A 22158-nucleotide genomic window follows, 5' to 3' on the forward strand; every position below is an offset into this window, starting at 1 on the left:
GGTCTCTTGTTTGAGCTGTCTTTTGTTTGTCAAAACAAAACAAAAACAAAAAATCATAGCGATCTTCCAAGTACGTTTTTATTATCTCTAAAAAAAAAACTTGCTCAGTTCACAACTACTGAAGAGGAAACCCAGTCGACGGCCGCTTCCACACTTTGATATGCCCCCTCCGGTCGCTCGTCATGACCGCATCCTCGCGGAACGTGATACTCGACAGCGGCTCATGATGGATCGCCGCCACCATAAACGGCTGCAACATCGCGACGCGGGAACGCGGCTCAGGTGGCCGCACCAACGGCTCCTGTGCTGCTGCTGCATCCATTTGTTGTTGTTGCTGTTGCTGTTGTTGTTGTTGTTGTTGATGATGCTTGTTTGATTGGAACATGGATGAGAGTCCCATACTGTGATGCCCATGTTCGCCACCATTCTTGACATCGCTGGTATTGTACCGTGGAATATTAATACTAGGAAGACCGCCGCGTGCTTGCTGAGCCGCCGACTTCTTGTGTGCCTTTTCGTCCGCCGTATGCATACTACTACTACTGCTCGTCGTCGCTGTTCCCTGCTGAGAACCGTCGCCGCCTTCTGAGATCAGTGTCGACAGCATGGACGATGTGTCGCCGAACAAGGCGCTCTCGGAGCTGCTGGTGGTCAGTTGTGCGTCCTGATGCAGGATACTGTTCTTTCGAGTTGATGAAGCTACGGACGGTGTTGCTGAAGAGCCTTTACTTGGCTCCGAAATCACTGCTGCTGTAGTTGTGTCTTCGCTTAGGGTATCTTTTGGTAGAACCAGTTGCTGCGAAAGGGCCGATTTGTTGTGTCCAGAGAACAGGCTATGTCCGCCAGGGCCTCGGAGACTGGTAATGCTTCCTTTGCTACGATGACCGGGTTTGAACCCACTTGCTCCATGTACAGTGCCGCTGCTTCCTCTCCGCTGCTAAGATGGAAAAAAAAAATGAAAAAATTGTCAAAAATTCACTACGATTGCAATTAAAATACAGAATATCTTCTTTACGTACCATTTTAGGCTTATGCAGTGCACCGACACTAAAGTCCCATAACAGGAGTTTTGCGTCTTCGCCAACACTTCCGAATCGATAATTCCGCTCGTCGCATCTCCAAGAATCAAAAGCTACTCCAGTGACATACGACTGGTGTCCCTGACAGCGAGCCACGATCCGCATATCCTTAAAGGACCATATCGTCACCAAGTCGTCCTGGCCGCCTGTCTATCGTTATTGTAATAAACAATAACAACAACAACAACAACAACAACAACAATAACAAATAAAAATAAAAAAACTGGTTAATGGGCAACTCATGTGAGGTGGAAAATTAAACTGCATAATCCACACTCTGAGGGGACCCTCCTTACCAGGATGTATTTACCGTCCGGACTCCAGCAGACACAGTTGAGGGCACCAAAGTACGACTGGAAAGTCTCAATGAGTCGCTCATGCCGGAAATCAATGATCCTTAGCCCACCATCCATGGCCACGACTGCGACGTGTTGAAGGTCCGGCGAGAACGAGAACGCGGTTATGGATTTCTTACAGATGCTCCAGTGAGAGATCGGATTGTGTCTTCCATGCTTCGGTTTCGTGGCATGAAAACTAAGTCGACGTAAGTACTAGTGTATTAGCCAAGCGGAAAAATACAGTCTGGAAGTACCAACGCGCATCGTGTAAATGCACCATACCTGTTTTCATGAGGCGGCGTTGGGGCTGTGAAGGTATTGTCGTCTCTATCCTTGTCCATTACAACTATAGTCCCGTCTTGAAACGAGGCCATAAACTGACTTTCAGACCCTGGCATCCATTTGATCATTGTCACTGCGCTATCCTTGATAATAGCCTATGTTGAAATTCGGAGGTGCTTCAGATTAGAGAAATGTCTGTGCATTTCATTTCATGAACACATCATGTCCAAACAAGGGCATGATGGGATTTTACCTGCTTGTTCAGTCTAGAGTACTTGTTACTGAGGGGGTTAAACCAGATAATGTCGCCTGTGGAGAACCCGATGATGACATCCAAATGGTCACAGCTACGGGTCAGCACGTTGACATCGTGGGTGGTTGGGAACGCCTTTGTAAACGATATATGTGACAATGGCTCCTATTCATCATTGTTACGAGGAGATATTTAGTCGTAGCAGAAGGCGATGCTTTGCGGAGTAAATTAATGGTGCCTTTCCAGTAAAAAGAAAAGAAAAGAAAAGAAATATATACAAGGCCCCCAGATCCTTACATTTGGCTTCTGTCCAAGGTCACTCCAGCTGAACGTCCTGCCTGTGTTCCAGAACAAATATACGTCCTCATTCACTCTATTCGCAAGTATCTTTGAGAGGTTCTCGTTGGTTGTGATTTTGGCCACGAATGTTGAGTTGGTCTTTGTGATGTTGCTTTTAGGCTTTTTGCGCTTTCCGCTGAAGAACGATGTAAACCCTGCAGACGAGGCAGAGGAGGGTCCCACTGCAGCATAGTTCGCCACCTGGTTGGCTCCTTCCTCCTGCAATTGCGTCGGTATTTGTGGAAAACTCGCTGCGTGACTAAGGGGTTTAGTTGTAAAAGAAGCGTTGGGCAGACCATTGTAGTGGATATCTGGTAGGCGATTGGAAGAAGTCGAGTCCTTGAGCGGAGGTGGGCCTGGTGTCATCACCTGTGGTGGTCCTGGAGACATCATCCCGTTTTTGGGGCTCTTGTATCCTGAACTATCGTCATTCAAGCCTGGTAAGTCTACGAGATTCCCATGAAAGTTTCCTGCCAAGCTATTGCCATCGTGGTTATCGTCTTCCTCCCTAGGCCGTTCTTCTGAAACCTTGAGGTCCTTGAGCTGCTCATCCAAACGGTCGAGATTTATGGCTGACAAGAGGACTCCCTCGTAGTTTGCTCCGTTTCCTGAGCCATTGAGATAGTCCTTGTATTTCACAGACACCGAGGAGACGAAGGTGGGTATGACGGGGTGGGGTAAAACCTGGTCCAGAAAGATATCCTGCTGCAGCTCATAACGCCCCTCGGCTGCAACGAACTCGAGGCACTCCTGCATAGGCGGTATTGCGGATGCTGCCATTGAGGGTGGAATGGAGAGAAAGTCGAATGCTGACTGCCCAGGAACTGAATGAGGGCTGAAGTATGTCTTCGAATGAGAATGGAACAAAAGGAAAGGCGGTGTGGTAAGTGCGAAGTCTGGGGATGTGGCATGGTTCTTTGAACCTTATTTTGAGGCGCATCGCGTAGTCAGTGGTAAGAAGTTAAGAACCCTTGCCTTGTTTTCGCCCCATGGCTTTCGCGCAAGCATCCAAACGTTGACTCCTCACATTTGCAATTGCATTAATGAAAACAATAGTTTATTATGACGGTATATGTGGAGTTTTTTTTTTATTTTTTTACAGCTTCGCCTTTGGAGTCTGAACAATCACGCGAAGGTCCTTGCGAAGAATCTTTCCAGCTGCAGATTTGGGAACTACCTCAATAAAGCGGACGCCGCCACGCAACTTCTTGTGTGCCGCAACCTTGGATGCAACGTACTCCTCGACTTCCTTCTCCGTCAACGCCTGTCCTGGTCCAGGGGCCCTGACCACAAAAGCCAAGGGCACTTCTGTTGCCTGCTCCTTGTTATCCACTCCAATGACGGCAGCATCCAGAATCAATGGATGATCAATCAACAGGGCCTCGAGTTCTGCGGGTGCAACCTGGAATCCCTTGTACTTGATCAGCTCCTTCAAACGGTCCACGATGTAAAAGTTTTCTTCATCATCGACGATAGCGATGTCTCCAGTGTGCAACCATCCCTCGGAATCAATAGTATCCTCTGTCGCCTTCACATTGTTCCGGTAACCCTTCATGATGTTGGGTCCACGAACCCAGATCTCTCCAGGCTCGCCCTTGGCAGCATCCTTTCCGGTCTCGGGGTCGACCACGCGAACCTCCTGGTTGGGCATCACACCTCCAATCGAGCCATGGACGGGCTTGCCATATACTCCGACGTGAGAGGCGGGTGACATTTCGGACATGCCATAGCCTTGGCGGAACTGGATAAAGGGGAACTTTTTGATAAGGGCTTGGCTCAGCTCGCGTGAACAAGGGGCAGCGCCGGACATGACGAAGCGGATGCTAGAGATATCATACTGGTCCACAATGGGGGCCTTGACCAGCATCAGGATTTGAGGAGGAACCAAGTTGAGCGACTTGACTAGATAAGGTTCAGATAACAATCGAGGGTTAGTCTCTCATCATATCTTGTTCCTGAAATATGGCACTAAACCAGGACTTACTCTTGTGGTCCTGAATAGTCTTAAGGAAATCGACGGGGTTGAACTTTTGCAGAACGACGGTTTGAACACCCTATTTGGTAATCATGAAAGCAGAGGTCAGTTAATATTATTTTTTTCAACTCCCAACAACGATTGATCGGCTTCCAGAGTGTCCGGTTGTCCGGTAGCAGGCCAAAGTTGCCGCCTTTTGTCACTTACGTTGTAGACACCATACATGAGATGGAGCTGGATACCGTAGCTAAGGACATGAAAAACACACACGTGTCAGACAGGGCATCCAATGGAATCAAGCGCGATAGGCGACAAGCAGGTCAACAGCAACACTTACATATGGAACAGGGGCAGCACGGCCATCGCAACATTGTCATGCATGTGAACGTCTCCCTCCAGCGGTGTTACCTGGCAGGTGTTCGAGATAAAGTTAACGTGTGTCAACTCGACGCCCTTGCTCTTTCCTGTCGTTCCGCTGGAGTAGCAAATCAGGGCCGTTGTCTCGAGGGCAGGCTGACCGTTCAAGTTCACGACCTGGGCCAACTGATTCTCGGGAGTCGACTCTGGGGGGAAGGTTGAGCTGTAGGGCTTGAATCCATCGACCTCCTTGTCGCCATACAAAAAGATTCTGTTCGTGGGAAGGCCAGCCTTCTTGGCTCCCTCAATGGCGACAGGAAGCAGCTCTGGGTGTGTGACAATGACGGATGCTCCCGAGTCCTCGAGCTGATAGGCAAGTTCGTCGGGAGTGTAGGCAGAGTTGACGGTTGTGGTGATACCACCGAGGAGGATGGGGCCGAACATGGTGATGGAGTAGTCAACCTGGTTGAAGGAGAACAGTGCCACGACATCTCCTCGCTTGAAGCCCAGGGATTGAAGACCGGTGGCCCAGCGACGGGTGTCCCGCTTCCATTCGCCAAAGGTGATAGTTCTCTTGGTCAAGGCATCGATGAGGATGGTGTGCGAGTCCGGAGTGTTGTTTGGATTTGAAGTCGCGAAGGAGTAGGCGTTGATCTGGGGGATGACCTGGTCAGGGAGGGCGGAGCGGTAGATGGTCATTATGGGATTCAGGCGGTCTATCGACAATGGGATTGAGGGGAGAGGGCTCTTTTTCAGAAGAAGGAAGAAAGTCAAAGTGGCGGCAAATAAAAGTCGATGTGGAGAGGGGAAGGAGAGGCAGAGGAGGCGGAGAGACGAGCGAGGGCGAGCGACGCTTTTATACGGGCCATCCGCCAAAGAAGGAATTCATGTGCTGGGTGTGCCCCGGGCAGCTGGAAGGAAGCTCCAGGCTAAGGGCCAATCACGGCATGGACCTCGTGTACCCCACACGGAGGTACCGGACCGTGGGCTCCGCTCCTTTTGTTGGGATGGGATGGGATGGAGTAGATTCAATCCCCAGAAGTACCTCCGTTCGGGCAAAGCAAGCTTGACGAGCCAGCACCATGCCCGAAGGAAACCGAAAAAAAACGCTGACAGTTGTATGCGGGGCTGGGGCCAATCACATTCGAAATCGAAATTTCTGTGGAACCCTTCTCCACAACCCGCAATCCCTCAAAGACACAGGGGAATTCACCAGGGCTGTGTGTGCGTGTGTATATCTTTGTCATCGTTGTTCTCGAACACCCATCAGAGCGAAGCATGAACAAACATCATGCCCACTAGTCCAATCACCATTGAAGACGAGCCAGCGCCATAAAAAATACAGCACAACCGTGCGTGCCTGAAAGACCAGGTCGCCTTTGTTCTGAGCCATCTAGGACTCCATCGTGGAATCCTTCACATGTGCCTAATGTGCCTAAGTGACTCCTTCAAAGGAATTCTCTACAATCATCTCTAACGTCCATTCTTCCACGCTTCAACTCCAACCCGACATCCTCATACTGCAGTTGAAGAGCTTTCAGACCGCGTCGGATTGATAAGAGGGCTCCTCGCTTCAAATGGCACGTATCGCAAGCACTGAAGTCAAAAAGTCAGAGCATATAGCTGTTCGTGGATACCTCCGCTTTAATTCTTTGGCGAGAGCCGCATGGATGGCACGGTAAGGTTTATTTTGTGCGATTGACCAGACAACTCTTGTTTGAACTCACGCGTTTACACTTTACTTGGTCAATTTGCCGAACACATTGCCTTGAGCTCTGGAGGGATTTTGAATGCCTAAAACATGAAAAAAATAGAACAGTTAATGCCTGTGCTCCTCCAAGAGCACAAACAAACAAAAAAAGATGTCGAAAAGTCCTTTGGCCTACCTTAACAGCGCTAGGCAGCGACAGGAACTGCATCATAAGCCCTGCCTGCATGTGCCAGTCGATGTGGCAGTGGAACGCCCACATGCCTGGATTGTCGTTGATAAAGCGGAGGACTGTATATCCATATGTTTGCAGAGTCACAGTATCGCGACGGAGAGGATTCGTCGCATTCAATGGAGACCTGCCGGGCATGTATCTACCTTGACCCGAACCAACAACGTAAAATTGATGCCCATGCTATGCAATCAAACACGTAAGATGCAGCAAAAATAAAAATGAGCATTGTAGGAACCATTGTCAAAGTTAATATGGAATCATGTTTAAAGACTTACCAAATGGAAGGGATGCGATCCTTCATCGTAGTCTGTGAGCGTTGCAACGAGACAGAGAAAACCGATTAGCTTTTTTTTTTTTTTTTTGCGGCAGTATACATCCAACATAATCAAGAGTATCTAGGACTTACTGTTGACTACAAGTTCGACAGTCTGGGTCTGGTTCAAGGTGATGACTAACTGGGATGAAGCAAACGTTGTTTTTCCTTTGTTTGCCTGGAAAAGAGTTGCAGCCTTCTTTAGCGGCACCCACGATGTCTCGTTCACATATCCGAGACTGACGTGCTTCTTGGTGATTGTTTGAAAAGACATATCCAGAATGATCTGCACATCCGCAGGAGGAGCATCTCGGGCAAAAAATGGCTTCAACATCTCCGATGTCAAGTCCAGGCACCGTCCAGGCCAGGGCTTGGATCCCCAGTCCTGTGTATCCGCCTGCTGCGAATTAGACGCACCTTCGTAGTGGACGATGGCTGTGGTATTGGGATTCAGGGCACCGTTGTCAACATTGAAGCAGTTGGTGTTCATGGCTGCGCGAATCCAATAGTTTCCGATAGCTTGATTCGCTTGTACAATAACTGAGTACCGCTGAGCGACATGGATAGGGACTCTCTGTACATCGACCGGTTGCATGTCCACGCCATCGGCTTCAATGACCGTGAGAGTATGGTTGTCGATCGAGAACTGGAAATCCGCAAAGGCGCCCGAGTTGATGAGGCGGATTCTATATTTTAGTCCAGCTTTGAAGTTGAACACAGCGCGAGGTGCGTTAGAGTTGCACGCCGCTTTGGTTGGAAACTGTGCATTTGCGTCACCGGAGCAGTTGAATGAGTTGCGACCGTTGATCAGTCCATTGTCAGGAACAGGCTCCGTGCCTTCACTCTCGGAGGTAAGATACCAGGCGGCGAGTGGTCCGGATGGATTGTGGTAGTAGTCAGAAATCATCATGATTATATCCTCATCGTACTGATCGAGATGAGGTTCATTTGGGCTGTGAATAATCAATGGACCTAATAATTCACAAGATGGATTTGTTAAGTAATGATTTGGTTGAGACGATGAACATCGCGATACGAAAAATGGAGATAACCTACCGACAATGCCATCGACATATTGAGACCCGGCATGGGCGTGCCACCAGTAGGTTCCCCATTGATTAGGGACAGTGAAGTTGTATGTGAAACTATGTCCTGGTGGGATTGGACATTGGGTCACGCCTGTGCTGCCATCCATCCAGTTGGTACCTTGATTGCGAGGCGCATATGTACTTGTGTTAGTCTAGATCCAATAATAACTTTATAGCTTCGCGGATCAAAGAGCAGTAACGTACCATTCTGGAACATGCCGTGCCAGTGAACCGCAGTTCCATTGTTGAGTTTATTGGTGACCTTGACAACAATTCGGTCCCCAGTATTGGCCTCGACCAAAGGACCAGGAAACATTCCTGCGAGGGTTGATGGATACAAATCAGAGTAAAGAGGGGCGTTAGTCTTTCGCCCGTACCTTGATTTAGGTGAATAAGACAAGTTGTCATAGATCATGCTTACCATTGACAAGCAGCATAGGACGCTCCAGTCCATCTGGCGCAATAGTCTGCTGTGAAATAGTCCACTCATAGTAGCGAGTAGTGGGCGTTGGTGTGATGGTGAAGTTCTTGCTGAGGATGAATTGGGAGGGGTAGTTCCATGGCTGAGTAGAAGGAGCCGGGGGAGATTGTCTGCGTCGTAATTCAGGGCCATGTCCGTGCGCCAATGATGGGATGGCGGCAACGAAAAGGATGCTGTGAGCGAACAAAGACCACTTCATGTTTGCTGTGCTTGCTAGTCTACGCTCACGTGTGTGACGAGGGAGGTTGTTCTGCGTGCCTTGTTGGCAGAGGGAAGGGATCGTGTCAAGGTTTGGGAGAAAGAGACGGGGAAGGTATATATACACAAGCAGGCGTACTGTGCAACCCGAGTACGATATAATCGATTGTCGAGCAGGGGAAGAAGATGGAGCAAAGAGGCTGACGAGGAGGAGAAGAAGGGGGAGGAGGAGGAGGAGGAGAGGAAAGCAGAAGATTATATAGTCTCTACCGCTCGGCGTTTTCACACACTAGCGCAGAGCGGACTCTTTGTAGAATTTGCTCTCAAGCAAGGGACTAAAAACGTAAATACCTCCTGTCAGCCTCTGTTAAAGTCCACAATGCGACGTGGACATTCAACTCTTCCAACTTTCCATGGTAGGCAACAGATCCTCCATCGACTTGAGAGCCGAGTTGGAAGAAGGAGATGAGAAAACAGAAGCGCAGGAACTGTCCTTAATAAGCCTGTCACCTTATCATGCCTGCAAACAAGGCAGCCATTCAGGTGTGGATTCAAAGACTACATATAAAACCACATCCAATGATTGGACAAGTGACACTAAATGGTTCAATGAGCAACCATTGGGCAGGGCGGCAGCCAACAACTCAAGCACAATCAAGAATAATTCGTTCACAAGAGCTCGATCGAAGTTGAACAACCTCAATGGTCCAGAGCCATTCCATCCCCAATTCCGTGCTCCCATCTTCTGTTGTTTTCGGCGCATAGGTTTTCCAGGTTGATTTCCATCCGTTGTCCGAGTCAATTGCCAGGTTTTGGCGCGTGAATGCGACGCTATGAGCAACACTGTAGGGTAATTAGGACGTAGAGCTCCTACTTTCTGCCAACTTTTGTTTTTCATCTCGATTACGAATACAATTATCCATCTCACTCTCGAGCCCTTGCCGATTTCTTTTACCGAGGAGGAAAGAGAGATGCAGTGGGATAGAGACCGATGCTTGCGGTCGTTTGCGCATCCCGGTTACTAACAATCGCTCACAAAATCAACCGGAGCAGACGTATTTATCCAAGCGTGTGTATGTGAATGACGTTTGAAAAGCACCCACTTCCAATATATTACGAAAACAACACGCATCCAACGTTAGTCTGTAAGCAGGCAGATGCATGGACGGACCTTGGTCATTGGCCATTGCTGTTCCGAGCAGGGGCTTTCCTTGCCGGAGTTTGAATCGCGATATGAGAGCGTCCATGATCGGCTTGACCAATGAGATAGCACACATGGCCGCTCTGAGTTGTCCAGTTGGATTCTACGAAATGTTCTCATGTTACCTGCGCGCCTTTTCAGGTCGGGTGCTCTCATGTAACCTGCGCGCCTTTTCAGGTCGAGTGCTCTCAAAATGTACGCGTTTGTACGGGGTAACACCCCTGCATCCACACTTCGTCCCATCGAATATTTCCTTCGATTGCATTTCGGCAAATAAGAAGGCGGCTCTTCGGCAGGCGGTGTTGGTTGAGCATGCTGTCAGGGGTGGATGTCCCCGAGATTGGCTGAGATTGCAGGAGAGGACAAGCCAATCCGGCAAGAGTTGATCGCGTGCGTTTCCTTTCTGGGTCTAGTTGAGAACAAAACTCTTAGCGCAGATGATGCTCTCATCCCATTCAGTCCTAGCAGCAGGCCCTGGACAACTGTCAGACCATAATCAATCGGCCCAATATGAGCTAGAAGACCTGGATTACACCTCCCATGGGAGGGGAGCTGTGCCACATTGGAGATATGACGAATTCGGAGGTGAACGAGATGGCAAATGTCCGGCGAAGGAAAGGGAGGGTGCGTGGGGAATGAGACATGCCCTTTTTTTTTTTTTTTTCCTCGAGTGATATAAAAGGACGTCAATTCCCTGCCCTATTATCTCTCCGTCCATCGTCCACACCGGTCTCACTCCACAGCCATTATACCCCGCCTCCAACGCCATGTTGTTCAAGAAGCTCCTTTCCATCTCAATGGCCGTCCTGGCCACGGCATCCACCGTCCAAGCTGCCCCCACAAGCAAGGTCACCGCCGCTGTCGCGGGCCAGGCCTTTGATCATGTCTTTATGATCTTCCTCGAGAATACCGTATGTGTTCTTCCACTGTGTCATATCCTTCATCTTTGTCGGCAAAGGTGAGGGCGATCCCACCGCTAACATCCCCCTCCCTCTTTTTTTTTGTTGTCGTTGACCCACAGGACTATGCTCTGGCCTACTCGGACCCCAGCTTCCAATCCCTCCTGTCCAGCGGTATCCTCCTTAACAACTACCATGCTCTGACTCACCCTTCGGAGCCCAACTACATTGCCTCCATTGCTGGAAGCTATTATGGCGTCAACAACGATGGTACCTACAACTTCGATTCCTCTTACACCTCGATTGTCAACCTGCTCGAGGCTAAGGGCCTGACCTGGAAGACCTATCAAGAGAGCATGCCTTCGGTCTGCTACACCGACTCCTCGTACAAGAGCCTCTACTACCGCAAGCACAACCCCTTCATCAGCCACCAGTATATCTCCACGAACGCCGCCCGCTGCAAGAATGTCGTCCCCTCCACCCAGCTGACTACGGATCTGAACAACAATGCCTTGCCGAACTACTCGTTCTTCACCCCGAACATCAAGAACGATGGCCATGACACGACCGTTGGCTATGCCGGCAAGTGGCTGGTCAATTTCTTGAGCCCCTTGCTCAAGAACCCTGCCTTCATAAGCAACACTCTCGTGGTCGTTACCTTTGACGAGGCCGAGGACTACACGGACGAGACCAACCATGTTTTGGCTTTGTTGTTGGGTGATTCCGTCAGTAGCCTGAAGAACACTGTTGATAGCACTTATTATACCCATTATTCTCTCCTCTCGACACTCGAGTCCAACTGGGGACTCGGTAACCTCGGCAGGGGTGACGTCAACAAGCAGCTGTCGAACGTTTTCAGCTTTGTCGCTGCCAAGACCGGTTACCAAAATGTCAATGTCACCAACCCTCCTCCTTTAAACTAAAAAAAAAAAGTACTCCTGTTCCGCTCGGGTATAAAGGCGCGCGCCCCGACGACGCGTCGATCAAGCTAACGTAGCATCACTGAACGTCTAAATAAAAACAAACCGTGTAGTTTTCGCTGTTAGATCCCCTGCATTTCAGTAATCGCATCAGATTTGAAAATCTGTTAGATAATTATTCCTCTCTCACACCTATTACTAAAAAAGGTTGTTAAACGGGCATATTGTACGGTTCTCTATTTCTCTATTAGCTATTGTAAGCTTGAGACAGATCTAAACCTCGATGTCAGAGCCATAAGAAGTTCGGCTCAAGCATTCGCGTGTGAAAGGTCGGCATGTTACGCGTTATTCAAAGCGATAGAGAAGTACATTTTAGAGATCAATGGCAAAACAAACTTGTTTTGCTTTGACAAGCGGTCTATCGCCTTGCATTCGCTATGGTGTCAATATCCTTTCTATTACTTCATGTTTTCATTCAATTTGCCATTGGAAACTTCAAGGAAAGATCGTAGCCACTTAGTGAAGTGTAGTCATCGTCAAGAGTGATACTCTATCCTTCATACTGTCGAGGAATACCTTACTGATTTGGATTCTCGTGCGATTTTAAAAGTAAGAAAACAATTGACGCATGTTATGAACAGTGCTAAGATCGTATGCTATGAGTCTGCGCTCACAGCACTCGTGGTGTTACTTTGCTTCAAATATAAGGAGTTCTTGGAGCAGCATTGCCGAAGCGTAGATGGTAATATTCGTACGAAAGAACGAATCATGAACTCACAGGTTCAAGTTGGAGATATGAGCATATACCATAGTGTTCCGAGTATAAAAAGACGTTGTCTCTTCACAAGGCTGCTTGACTACCCGCCCAAGTCGTCACCAAGAACTCTACATGCGACAAACATTACGAAGGCATATGCAGGCGGGTCACACACGTCATTGCAGTCTCGATGGCGAGTTTTCTCCGAGTATGGTAGAGAAGTAGCAGCAATTTACTAAAATAAAGGCGGCAAAGGAGAGAAAGTGTATTGTCTGATGCAGTATGGGCTTATTGGGAAATAGAGACGGCAATGCAGAACATGACATGGTAATTCTTACGTTGCAATGGGCAGAAAATTCAAGTAGTCCGAAACGTGGAAGTACCGGCAAGTCAGCAAGAGGAAGCGCGGTGTAGAGTGATGCATAACAACGGAAGTTCAAGAGGCGAGCACGGCATCGTGCCAAGGTGGAGAATCTTTTCAGCACCTTGACATATGACACTGAAGAGTATTCAGGACGTCGTTTTGTAGATTATGAGCAATATGCGCCACGTCGGAACCCTTGTGTAGCGCTTGTTTGCGCTATGTCTTCCTTATTTTGGGTCTTGGGATGTCCTTCGATGGCATAGCAAAAGGAGCCAAAATTCAAGCAGATCATATTAGAACGATGACCAGAGAGAAGTGTATGCATGAACCTCGGCTCCTATTCCACAAGCTGAAGAGGTATTCTTTTAACGAAAAACGCGTCGCGTGCAATTCACCTTATGAACTGTCTATTGTGGCACCTTTATTATTATAATTCAGCCCTTGATTTACATTTTAGGCTGTGGGACCTCACCTTCTTGAGTAGCCCAGGCCCTCAAGATATGGTGCGCAATAGCGGTGGCAGGCGGCAACCTAAGGGTATCATCCCCTGAGGGTTTACCCCAGAGCGCGCCTCTCGAACCCTTGAGCGCATCCAGAATCTGAGGCCTTGTGAACCACCTTGCGTCCTCAAGTTCTTTATCCTCCTTGGTCACATCGGGGTCCTCGTTCAAAGCCTCGGCGTGGCAGCCTATCATAAGAGAGTTAGGGAACGGCCATGGCTGCGAGGAGTGGTACATGACATGTCCAAGACGGATACCGGACTCTTCCTTGACCTCGCGTCTAGCAGCTTCCTCAAGGGATTCTCCGGGCTCGACAAAACCGGCGAGACATGAGTACATGCCCTTTGGCCAAATTGCCTGGCGACCGAGCAGGACGCGCTCGCCATCGGACGAAATGGCGCACACAATTACAACGGGATCTATCAGAACGGTAATTGGTTTGTTTGTTAACAAAAAGCCATTCGCGTGTGTGGATTCATGCACGCGCAACCATCAAAAAACGATCTGTGAGCTTACCTGTCCGAGGGTACGTAAAGTTCTGCACACCTTTGTGGGCCAAGCAATCTGATGGCACTTCTTGTCCGTCTTGCGCGATAGTCGTGGGACAAGCTCGCTTGTGGCCACCCTCGAGCGACATATTCTTTCGTCCGCATCCTGCACAGAACTGATTCCTCTTGTTCCAGTCTACAACAGATCTCGCCTGTGCAAGCAATGCGCTTTCGGGGAACGATAGACCAAAAGCAGCTGGACGCATCTCGGCCATGTAATGGCCATGCTTCTCCGTATACGAGCCCATGAACGACTCGATAGAATCCCTCAGCTCCTGAGTAGATCGTGGCCCCTTAGCAGACAAATCTAGGGCCCAGTATCCAGCCCCACGACGACCTCGGACCAACACTTCACCCTCCTGTTGAGGCTGCTCAGATTCGGTCTCGTCAGCTCCCAAAAACACAAGGGCCAGTCCCTCGGGCAAGCTACTCAAGGGATCCGATCCGACCAGATGCTTAATATCCTCATAGCTCGCAAAAGCTAAGTGCTTGGTGGTGGACTTGAACATGACTCCGTGATCTGCGAGGAGAATAAATCTTGTCGAAGAGGCCTTTAAAGACTCCTTGAGATACTCCTCGTCTGTCCTCAGGAAGCTCAATCTGATAACCACGCGGAGGCAATACAGATCAGCACAGGTACTTTACAAACATTTTGCCACCAAAAATGATCGAAAATGCAGAGTGTTACCTGTTATGAGTGGCGCCTGTAAAGTGCAAGGGCTTTGTCTCGTGCACAGTGCGCTTCTTCCACCAATCAGCAATCCCAGACTGCTGTCCTCCGGCTCCAATACCGGCTCCGGCTGACATGGGGTCGGATGCAAACGGCGATCCGACACTATGTTGGACCGTCTTCTTGTTGGGCGCCAATCGATCGAACACGGCTACGGCGTCGGTGGCCCCCCAAAATTCTGCTAGTTCTGCAGCGGTCTTCCCGTCCTTGTTGACAGCAGTGGAATCGACCTTGGCATCGGCGAGAAGGTACTCAACCACGCCGGCGTGTCCATAACGCGCCGCGAACATGAGCTATGAATGTGCAACGTAATTTTTTTTTTCGGGGAATGAATATCCGGTTGAATGCACAGTGGAATCATGAACTGCACGGCAAGCATTGCCGCGCCTTTGATACAGACTTCAAACTGCTTCCAGTAGAGAGTACAGCATGTAGGGAAGTAATAGGAGGACTGAAGCATGTCATTGTCTGATAGAAATTGCAAAAAATATTGACATACAGGTGTCCAGCCGCGATCGTTCTTGGCCTCAAGATGGATACGTCCGAGAGACTTCATCCCTTCCAGGTCGCCTGCGGCTGCAGCTTCGAAGACATCAATTGAGAGTTGGTTTGACATGATGTACCGGTTAATATGTCGTCCGGTTGAATAATTTCTGATATGGGTGGTAGTATGGGGATACTCGGGAAAGGTATGCGGCTGCTTATTAATGACTGTGAAACAGGTGCCTAGAATCCTGTTTCGGCTGGTGTTCAATGGCTGCTGCTGCTGCTGCTGGTGCTGCTGCTGTGTGACTGAAGAGCAAAAGGAACGGGAGGCGCGAGAGTAAGAGGAAGAAGAGGAAAAGAAAGTGAAGCGAGGTTCGAAGTGATGGAGCCTCCGGATGGATGTGAATTGGGAGCGGATCTGCGCCGAGGCGAAAGACATTTGTCATTCAACAAAGTTGCAGCAGCGGGCTTATGTCCGGAATACGATCGAGGCCGTCCCCCTTACAGACCTACACCGCACAAAGGACAGTCCAGCGCCCTTATTCCCTGACATAGCCTTTCGTCTGCTCATTACCACACTCGTCCCCACCGCAATCGCACTTTCGCGGCTGGTGTCCATCACAGAAGACAATTCCTCTCGCTTACAATTGTACGTTCTTTTTATTTGATATCGGTTTTGTTATGTACACGGAGTGCTTCTTCGATCATCTTCGGCTCACTGCAAGAGAAATGCAAGAGGTGGGGCGCATTACATGTCGCTTAATCGATGAAGTACTCAAGAGGAGTGTCCTTCTCCCAGACAGCGCACTCGGGGGTGGTCAAAAGGGAGTAAAACTCGATAACACTGTCGTTTCCCTTGTGGGCACTGTTCAATCAATTGTCATGGAAACAAAAGCAGAGGCCATAGTGTGAGAAAAAATGGGGGAAACAGCACTCGAATTTTCATACTGGGTGAAATACATTCACGTCTTCATCTCCGCTTGTTTGTATCCTGGGATGTATAACTGAGGAGAAACTTACCGAACATGAACATACTTCTCGCTGCCGAGATGGATTTTGGCAAAGTAGTTACTAATGACGATATGTAGCCAATGAATAAAAAGTCAGCACACAGTGTTCGTTCGCAATCTCTGGCCCACAATGTCGAGCGATGTATGGTCCCTTACCGGCCAAAAGCAACATCCTCGGTAGCATAAAGAACAGGAGTGTACTCGGTAATGTGCTTCACTATCGAGCGGCGAGAGGAATAAAAAAAAGGTCGTCTCAGTACGACGATGAAGCTGCTTGTCAGCAAATTCGCGAGTTGCCCCAATACTGCGCCTGAAACCCTTACACTTGTCCATCTCGTGAAGACCATGGCGGTCATCCTCGCGGTTGATACGGTGGATCTCCTTCAGGACATCATCCTTAATAGTGCGGAAGACTATTATACCAAGCAGAAAGTGTGAGAAAATTTAGTGTTTGCGAATACACACTAGGTCTCCGAGGAGTCGAGCTGAAAGAGCGATGCAATCACGACTTACTCTGGATGCACTCCTCATCAGCAGGACGAGGGGCGGTCATGGCGTTGTGCTTGGCATCAGACATGGTGAAAGTATGTATTGGTCGCGAGTGGAGGAAATGGGTGTGGAGGAGAGGCTAAGGAAGAAAAGAAAGCAAGAGGCAAAGGCTGGGTTGGGGCGCGTAGAAATAGCGGACGTTTCTCTGGAGTACTGGGTTGAGCCATAGACGAGGTTTATTCCTCGAGCAATTGCTGGGCCAGGAGAGCCCACATACCGCTGACGATATAAATAAGGAACAAACTAGTTAAGAACTCCAGGGCTTCTCGCTTTTCCATGCAGTGTACCATCTCTTTCTCCAGCCGCGCCAAAGCAATCTTTTTGCTTTTTTGGACACATGATTTTTTATTCTTAGGGCATGGAGATACCGGCGAGGTATTGCATAAGCAACAAAATCATACTGGTCAAGGGGGTCAGTTGATTGGCTATCAAAAACGCGTCGTGCTCCAGTTCAGGCACCAAGGTCGCGTCGCGTTTTTCATTTATGCACCAGTCAACAAAATAAGCCACATGTGAGCGAGGAGGGGCCAACGCGCCTTGTGGTTCGTGAAACAACTTTCAATGCTCCTTTTCGCAACTGTCTTATCTCGACATCGACTTGCACGCCGAACAGACCCAGGACCGACATCATGAATTCGCTAAAGCAATGGGTAACAAACTCATCAGAAGCCATCAACATCCGTCTTGGTAAATGCAGTCTGTGAAAAAACGCTCACTAAAACGCTTTTGAAAGGAACAATGACTCATCGACTGTTGACTATAACGATTAACAGGCCAAGTATATTCTCATTCACTCTACAGTCAAGGCAGGGCCTGGCAACGGCGACGATGAGGACGAGCAGGATATCATTGAGTTCAACCCTGTGTACACCTACCCAATGTTTGGAGAACAAGAGCAGATTTTCGGATATAAAGACCTGGTCATCAACGTAAGGAGGCACACTTGCATAAACAGTATCCGACACAAGAGCATACTCTCAATACTCATTAAATGGTGTCAACCTCTTTTTATAACTGAGCAGCTCGAGTTTGCATCAGGATCACTCGCGTCCTGCTTCAGTATGGGTTACAAGGACAAGAAACCGACCGCCGATAAGATTTATGCCACCATGAAAGACTTTTTGCCCAGTGGTAAGATGTCATGCTCTGGCAGAGCTCCTTTATACTATGGAGGATGTTAATTATCCAAAGCTAACTTATTTCCTCTTGGAAAACAATAGACATTATCGACAATCACGACATGTTCATTCAGACCGCACAAAGAGACTACAAAGAATTCAGACCCATGGGCACAAAGGTGGCAGAGTATACGACCAACCATGAAGGGGCCGAGAACAGCGTTTTTGAATTCTACAAGGTCAGGAAGCACAGATGTTTACAAGGATACTGATCCTATGGAAAACGAAAACATTGTGCTGATCACGTCCGGCTCTGTTGTTACATACCAGGCTACGTTCGACACACCACGATTTCTCGAATACCATAAGAGACTTCAGTGCTTTGCGATCTTTTTCATCGAGGGTGCTTCATTAATTGAGGATACGGATGAAAAGTGGCAGATTCGGCTTTTATTCGAGCGAGTTTCCGAGAACGGACAGGACACATACAACTTTGTGGGGTACTGCAACATGTACCCTTATTACTACTACCCGGACCAAATTCGAATGAGGATCAGGTACAATCTCGTCAAATGGATTTGTTGGGGCGGATGATGACCGATCTAAATAGTCAGGGCCAGGAAGCTAACGCTGCAGTCTTGCGATAATAGTCAATTCTTGATTTTGCCACCATACCAACAGCAGGGGCATGGAAGCAGGATGTATCAGTCACTCTACAACGATTTCTGCAGCCGCAAGGAAATTCGAGAAATGACAGGTAGAGAACCCTTTGGCTAGATGACGCATTTGGCGGCGCTCGTTGAGGAAATACGATACTGATGATAATGTCTCAACATGAGCAATAGTTGAGGATCCGAATGACGATTTCAGCGATCTGAGAGATAAGAACGATATGAAGCACTTGACTGCCAAGGGCGTCTTCAAGGATCTGCAGGCGCCGATCAAAAATGATAGGATAGAGCAGGTCGCGAAAGAGTACAAGCTGACCAAGGTTCGTTGCTTACGGCTTTCATATTACATGTATTGGTTGTGTGGCCTTTACAGAAACCCATCAACTCACACCAAAATATGACAACTCATATTCCAATAGAGGCAAGTAGCGCGCTGCTTTGAACTGGCATTATTGAAGAACTTGGACAAGCGGAATAAGGCGCAGTACAAGGCTTTCCGGCTTCAGGTCAAGGGACGCCTCTACAAGCACAATGCTGAGGCTTTGGCGACCCTTGACAAGGAAGACAGGATCGAGAAATTGCACGAGACGTTTCTGGGCGTCGAAGAGGACTATCACCGAATTCTTGCGCTCTTGTGAAGACACCTGTTGTCTTTCCTCACCATCATTTACATACAAGTACAAATAATAAATGCCAATCGCCTGCAAGGATTCTGAAACGAATAAAGTTATGGGGGCATAAAAACGAATGAGATTTCATCGTTTTTGGTTTCATTCGCATGCTTGCATCAACAAGCAAGCACTCATTCTTTTTTTTTTTTTTTTCCCAACGAAAATGACTTTATTCAGTTTTGGGTTTAAGGCTTCGCCCAACAGCATCCAAGCATCCTCAGTCCCCAAAAATGCAGCGCGCGTTCTCTTTGCGGGGTGGGCGTCCTTTGTTATTGGCAAGTGAGTGAATGTCTTTACGTAAAGCTCCCTTCAGACAACAGGACATAATCTACAAGCTCTAACGTTATCTCGTGCACTTTTGATCTTGCTGACTGCAGAAAACAAAGATGGGCTGATTGAGATCTGCGGAGAATACGGACCCGAAGAAGCGCTGCTCATCCACGCTTTAACCTCTGCAAATGCAGTACATTTAGATGCTCCACAAACACTAGGATTGTCCCTCAAGTTCTTTGGATGGGAGGCTCTCCAAGGGTTCTTGACTCCAGCGGGATATGTTGTCGGGCTTCGTCACGGCGCAGATGCTTTGTCACCAACATCAAGCAGCGGCGATGTGCAGGTGTACTACCGAAACGCGAAAGATGCGGCTGCATGCGGACGATCTGTAGACCATTTAACGGTTGTCGTTGATGCCCTAACAGGCCGGCTACATTATTGGACATCCACGGAATCTAGGCCTCAACCGGTCCCAATAACAGGGCGATTATCTTCAGTCAAGTTTCAGAAGGTGTGGGCTGGAGAGGCGCACATGGTTGCCTTGGCCACGGACGGAACACTATATAGTTGGGGATCCGGAAGATATGGACAACTCGGACATGGTGATCTGGTGTCAGAATCAGTGCCGAAAGCGATTGAGTCCTTGGAAGGCATGCACATTATCGATGCTGCCTGTGGAGCCTCTTTCAGTGTGGCACTTTCGGGTAAGTACCCTTTTTTTATATGCGGTCCCATTCCAAATAACAAATCTTCCTGCTGCGTGCCCATATCAATCATGCGAACTTAACGTCGCTTCTTTTCATTACCCATGAATGTACAAAGAGTCCGGTGATGTGTATAGTTTTGGGCTGAATGACCATGGACAGCTTGGGATAGGCAGGCGAGAAGGGTCCTCGGATGTGGAGAAAAGGAATGCGCGTAACACTTCATATCCACAACTTGTGGATTTCTTTGCGAAGGATTCGGTCGAGCCAATTGATGTCACTGTTGTAAGTGTCGCGTGCGGCTCTGCCCACATGATTGTACTAGATGGTAAGAAAAAGAAAAAAAAAAGAAGTCTTATTGAACATTGTCAAGCAAAAGAGCAGTAGATGAGGAGATCTTCGAATTATAATCCCTTATGATTGAATCCGTTTTATACACATGTAGATCAGCGCAGCTTCTGGAGCTGCGGGTGGGGGAAATATGGTCAATTAGGACAGACGATGTCTTCCGAATCAAGGGACACGATGGTGCAGATGGTCCGATCGACGGGTTCGGTGGTACGAGCGGATCAATATTCTTTGAGAAAGAGAGCCGATCAGAGGGCAGGACCGTGGACGAATGCTATCTGCGGGTTATGGAGCACGTTTCTCTGGAGCGCGGATGAAATCGAAGATGGGAGTGGCGGGGCATCGCCATAGTAAATCCAAGATGCACGATGCTATAAGGGGATGTAAGAAGTGGAAGTGGTACTCGGATATGGTTATCACGTCATATATATCAGTCTTGCGTCTTCGACGACTACGACGTCTTTTAGAAAAGAAGGACAAGTTCTTTGTAGTCCTACAACCCATAGTTGATATGTAATACGAGAGCATGTTTTCATATTCGCTTAGATAATACTCTTGTGCGCTCAGCACGACATACCCCAAGCTCTTTGCCTAGATAGTGCTGACAAATACGGGAGTATACATTAGACGTTCATCCTCTTTGGAACAGTAACACAAGACACGCATTAGGACTTACTCTGATGGCAAGCCGTTTTTCAAGCGTTGAGTGCTTTGATGCCAGTCCGGTTTGAATGTTGAACGAGCCCAGGTCAAAGCAAAGAACTACATTGTTCCCAGCTGCCTTCCTCCTGCCTTGCGCAAGGTACCCCTGATGGAGTAATCCAAACATGCAATCTGCGCTTTTTTTTTTGCGTCCCATGTCTTTTTTCTAAACCATTTGTGTCCATAAAAACAGGGCAAATAGTCCAGAACATTGATTTCGCTGCTAATGTTGTTGATGCTCAGAGAGTTGCTGCTGCTGCTGCCGTAGCTACTGGTTGTGCGTTCCAGGCGAGCCTTTGCCTTCTCTGCGGTCATATCGCCGTCAATGTGGACCTTGCAAGGCCTAAAATTCTCAAACAGCTTCGATCCCAGGATGTGATCTACTTCGAGCGCACAGCCTTCACTAAAGTTCTTGGTCATCAAGGAAATTCACCTCAAACTGTGCGTTCGCCAGAGATTTTGGACCCACGAAGCTTGGCGGGGGCCCACGCTTTTTTCGATTCCTGGTACAGGGAGTAACACCCATCTAAAAAGTACTTGTACTTTATGAGTATCTTTTCGACTTTTCTTTCTGCAACAAGATGAGGTCCTCGCCAGAAAGTGGTAAAGCTAATATGATTTTTCAACTCAGCACATTTACCATCAGTCTGCACTCATCCTGATCCTCACCTCTGCAATAAAAAGTGGATTACCAATACGGGGAAGTATCACGTCAATGTTAAAGTTCGTTATCCTTTTCGTTAACAAGATGAATACATATGTCGAACGTCTTGTATGGCGGCGCGAAAAGCCTTGTAGCGGAGGAGGGCGAAGCGAGGGAGCTGTTTAACAGAAACTCGGTTAGAGCGGATGGCTAGGTGCTTTGTTCTTTGCGTAATGAAGTGTTCCGCTACAGAAAGATAAGATTGTTTACCAAGAACACGACAGTTAGTAGTGTCAGGCGAAGTTCAGATTTGAACGACTTTTAGCCGCTGATTGTGAACAGCCACGGGGAGGATGGAAAATAGGAGGATATGCAGAGTAGGCGAAAGCAGCGACAGTCGATAGAGAGCAGAGCAGAC

At 48.4% G+C, this 22158-nt stretch overlaps 9 protein-coding genes across 9 annotated transcripts; 3 read left to right on the top strand and 6 right to left on the bottom strand.

Annotated features, from left to right (window-relative positions):
• Positions 1-53: 53 nt before the first annotated feature.
• On the bottom strand, positions 54-3252 carry BC939DRAFT_448811 (WD40-repeat-containing domain protein). The gene is made up of 6 exons (XM_051555284.1): positions 2250-3252; positions 1953-2117; positions 1700-1854; positions 1376-1613; positions 1020-1229; positions 54-934 (listed from the first exon to the last, which is right to left on the bottom strand). The coding sequence occupies exons 1-6, from the start codon at positions 3069-3071 to the stop codon at positions 116-118; spliced, it is 2409 nt and encodes an 802-aa protein (XP_051413047.1). The 5' UTR covers positions 3072-3252; the 3' UTR covers positions 54-115.
• Positions 3253-3387: 135 nt separating this feature from the next.
• On the bottom strand, positions 3388-5322 carry BC939DRAFT_396196 (uncharacterized protein; the record flags this gene model as incomplete). Its single annotated transcript, XM_051552274.1, has 4 exons — positions 3388-4193; positions 4276-4345; positions 4474-4513; positions 4604-5322. The coding sequence occupies 4 exons, from the start codon at positions 5320-5322 to the stop codon at positions 3388-3390; spliced, it is 1635 nt and encodes a 544-aa protein (XP_051413048.1).
• An 826-nt stretch (positions 5323-6148) lies between these two features.
• BC939DRAFT_515262 (multicopper oxidase-domain-containing protein) lies at positions 6149-8647 on the bottom strand (the record flags this gene model as incomplete). Its single annotated transcript, XM_051561142.1, has 7 exons — positions 6149-6746; positions 6842-6873; positions 6973-7581; positions 7657-7851; positions 7936-8085; positions 8172-8285; positions 8389-8647. The coding sequence occupies 7 exons, from the start codon at positions 8645-8647 to the stop codon at positions 6309-6311; spliced, it is 1797 nt and encodes a 598-aa protein (XP_051413049.1). The 3' UTR covers positions 6149-6308.
• A 1904-nt stretch (positions 8648-10551) lies between these two features.
• Positions 10552-11788, top strand: BC939DRAFT_448815 (phosphoesterase family-domain-containing protein). The gene is made up of 2 exons (XM_051555285.1): positions 10552-10758; positions 10869-11788. Exons 1-2 carry the CDS (start codon positions 10615-10617, stop codon positions 11667-11669), a joined length of 945 nt encoding a protein of 314 aa, XP_051413050.1. The 5' UTR covers positions 10552-10614; the 3' UTR covers positions 11670-11788.
• A 1445-nt stretch (positions 11789-13233) lies between these two features.
• BC939DRAFT_476356 (NUDIX hydrolase domain-like protein) lies at positions 13234-15181 on the bottom strand (the record flags this gene model as incomplete). The annotated part of the gene is made up of 4 exons (XM_051558582.1): positions 13234-13706; positions 13804-14435; positions 14524-14858; positions 15065-15181. The coding sequence occupies 4 exons, from the start codon at positions 15179-15181 to the stop codon at positions 13234-13236; spliced, it is 1557 nt and encodes a 518-aa protein (XP_051413051.1).
• Positions 15182-15616: 435 nt separating this feature from the next.
• Positions 15617-16879, bottom strand: BC939DRAFT_492280 (uncharacterized protein). Its single transcript, XM_051559519.1, has 5 exons — positions 16575-16879; positions 16385-16474; positions 16218-16278; positions 16072-16122; positions 15617-15916 (listed from the first exon to the last, which is right to left on the bottom strand). The coding sequence occupies exons 1-5, from the start codon at positions 16636-16638 to the stop codon at positions 15811-15813; spliced, it is 372 nt and encodes a 123-aa protein (XP_051413052.1). The 5' UTR covers positions 16639-16879; the 3' UTR covers positions 15617-15810.
• Positions 16880-17172: 293 nt separating this feature from the next.
• On the top strand, positions 17173-19137 carry BC939DRAFT_448822 (acyl-CoA N-acyltransferase). The gene is made up of 8 exons (XM_051555286.1): positions 17173-17297; positions 17412-17539; positions 17633-17741; positions 17831-17967; positions 18059-18285; positions 18379-18485; positions 18574-18719; positions 18819-19137. Exons 1-8 carry the CDS (start codon positions 17240-17242, stop codon positions 19035-19037), a joined length of 1131 nt encoding a protein of 376 aa, XP_051413053.1. The 5' UTR covers positions 17173-17239; the 3' UTR covers positions 19038-19137.
• Positions 19138-19218: 81 nt separating this feature from the next.
• Positions 19219-20853, top strand: BC939DRAFT_448823 (regulator of chromosome condensation 1/beta-lactamase-inhibitor protein II). Its single transcript, XM_051555287.1, has 4 exons — positions 19219-19345; positions 19448-20047; positions 20166-20375; positions 20493-20853. Exons 1-4 carry the CDS (start codon positions 19234-19236, stop codon positions 20744-20746), a joined length of 1176 nt encoding a protein of 391 aa, XP_051413054.1. The 5' UTR covers positions 19219-19233; the 3' UTR covers positions 20747-20853.
• Positions 20854-21157: 304 nt separating this feature from the next.
• On the bottom strand, positions 21158-21517 carry BC939DRAFT_476360 (uncharacterized protein; the record flags this gene model as incomplete). The annotated part of the gene is made up of 1 exon (XM_051558583.1): positions 21158-21517. One exon carries the CDS (start codon positions 21515-21517, stop codon positions 21158-21160), a length of 360 nt encoding a protein of 119 aa, XP_051413055.1.
• Positions 21518-22158: the final 641 nt, after the last annotated feature.

This window comes from Gamsiella multidivaricata (assembly GCF_025024155.1).
Source record: "Gamsiella multidivaricata strain RSA 2152 chromosome Unknown BC939scaffold_26, whole genome shotgun sequence".
NCBI lineage: Eukaryota > Fungi > Mortierellomycota > Mortierellomycetes > Mortierellales > Mortierellaceae > Gamsiella > Gamsiella multidivaricata.

What these genes read in the sequence shown, in the direction of transcription:
- BC939DRAFT_492280 (XM_051559519.1), bottom strand. Translation starts at nt 16,638, where the DNA reads ATGTCTGATGCCAAGCACAACGCCATGACCGCCCCTCGTCCTGCTGAT. An exon ending in TGATGAGGAGTGCATCCAGA is followed by an intron (nt 16,475 to 16,574) that starts GTAAGTCGTGAT and finishes TTGGTATAATAG; the next exon opens with TCTTCCGCACTATTAAGGAT. An exon ending in GAGGATGTTGCTTTTGGCCG is followed by an intron (nt 16,123 to 16,217) that starts GTAAGGGACCAT and finishes TATCGTCATTAG; the next exon opens with TAACTACTTTGCCAAAATCC.
- BC939DRAFT_448815 (XM_051555285.1), top strand. Translation starts at nt 10,615, where the DNA reads ATGTTGTTCAAGAAGCTCCTTTCCATCTCAATGGCCGTCCTGGCCACG. An exon ending in TGATCTTCCTCGAGAATACC is followed by an intron (nt 10,759 to 10,868) that starts GTATGTGTTCTT and finishes GTTGACCCACAG; the next exon opens with GACTATGCTCTGGCCTACTC.
- BC939DRAFT_448811 (XM_051555284.1), bottom strand. Translation starts at nt 3,071, where the DNA reads ATGGCAGCATCCGCAATACCGCCTATGCAGGAGTGCCTCGAGTTCGTT. An exon ending in ACTCTAGACTGAACAAGCAG is followed by an intron (nt 1,855 to 1,952) that starts GTAAAATCCCAT and finishes ATTTCAACATAG; the next exon opens with GCTATTATCAAGGATAGCGC. An exon ending in CGGACGGTAAATACATCCTG is followed by an intron (nt 1,230 to 1,375) that starts GTAAGGAGGGTC and finishes CAATAACGATAG; the next exon opens with ACAGGCGGCCAGGACGACTT.
- BC939DRAFT_448822 (XM_051555286.1), top strand. Translation starts at nt 17,240, where the DNA reads ATGAATTCGCTAAAGCAATGGGTAACAAACTCATCAGAAGCCATCAAC. An exon ending in ATAAAGACCTGGTCATCAAC is followed by an intron (nt 17,540 to 17,632) that starts GTAAGGAGGCAC and finishes ATAACTGAGCAG; the next exon opens with CTCGAGTTTGCATCAGGATC. An exon ending in CAAATTCGAATGAGGATCAG is followed by an intron (nt 18,286 to 18,378) that starts GTACAATCTCGT and finishes TTGCGATAATAG; the next exon opens with TCAATTCTTGATTTTGCCAC.
- BC939DRAFT_448823 (XM_051555287.1), top strand. Translation starts at nt 19,234, where the DNA reads ATGACTTTATTCAGTTTTGGGTTTAAGGCTTCGCCCAACAGCATCCAA. An exon ending in TTTCAGTGTGGCACTTTCGG is followed by an intron (nt 20,048 to 20,165) that starts GTAAGTACCCTT and finishes GAATGTACAAAG; the next exon opens with AGTCCGGTGATGTGTATAGT. An exon ending in CCACATGATTGTACTAGATG is followed by an intron (nt 20,376 to 20,492) that starts GTAAGAAAAAGA and finishes ATACACATGTAG; the next exon opens with ATCAGCGCAGCTTCTGGAGC.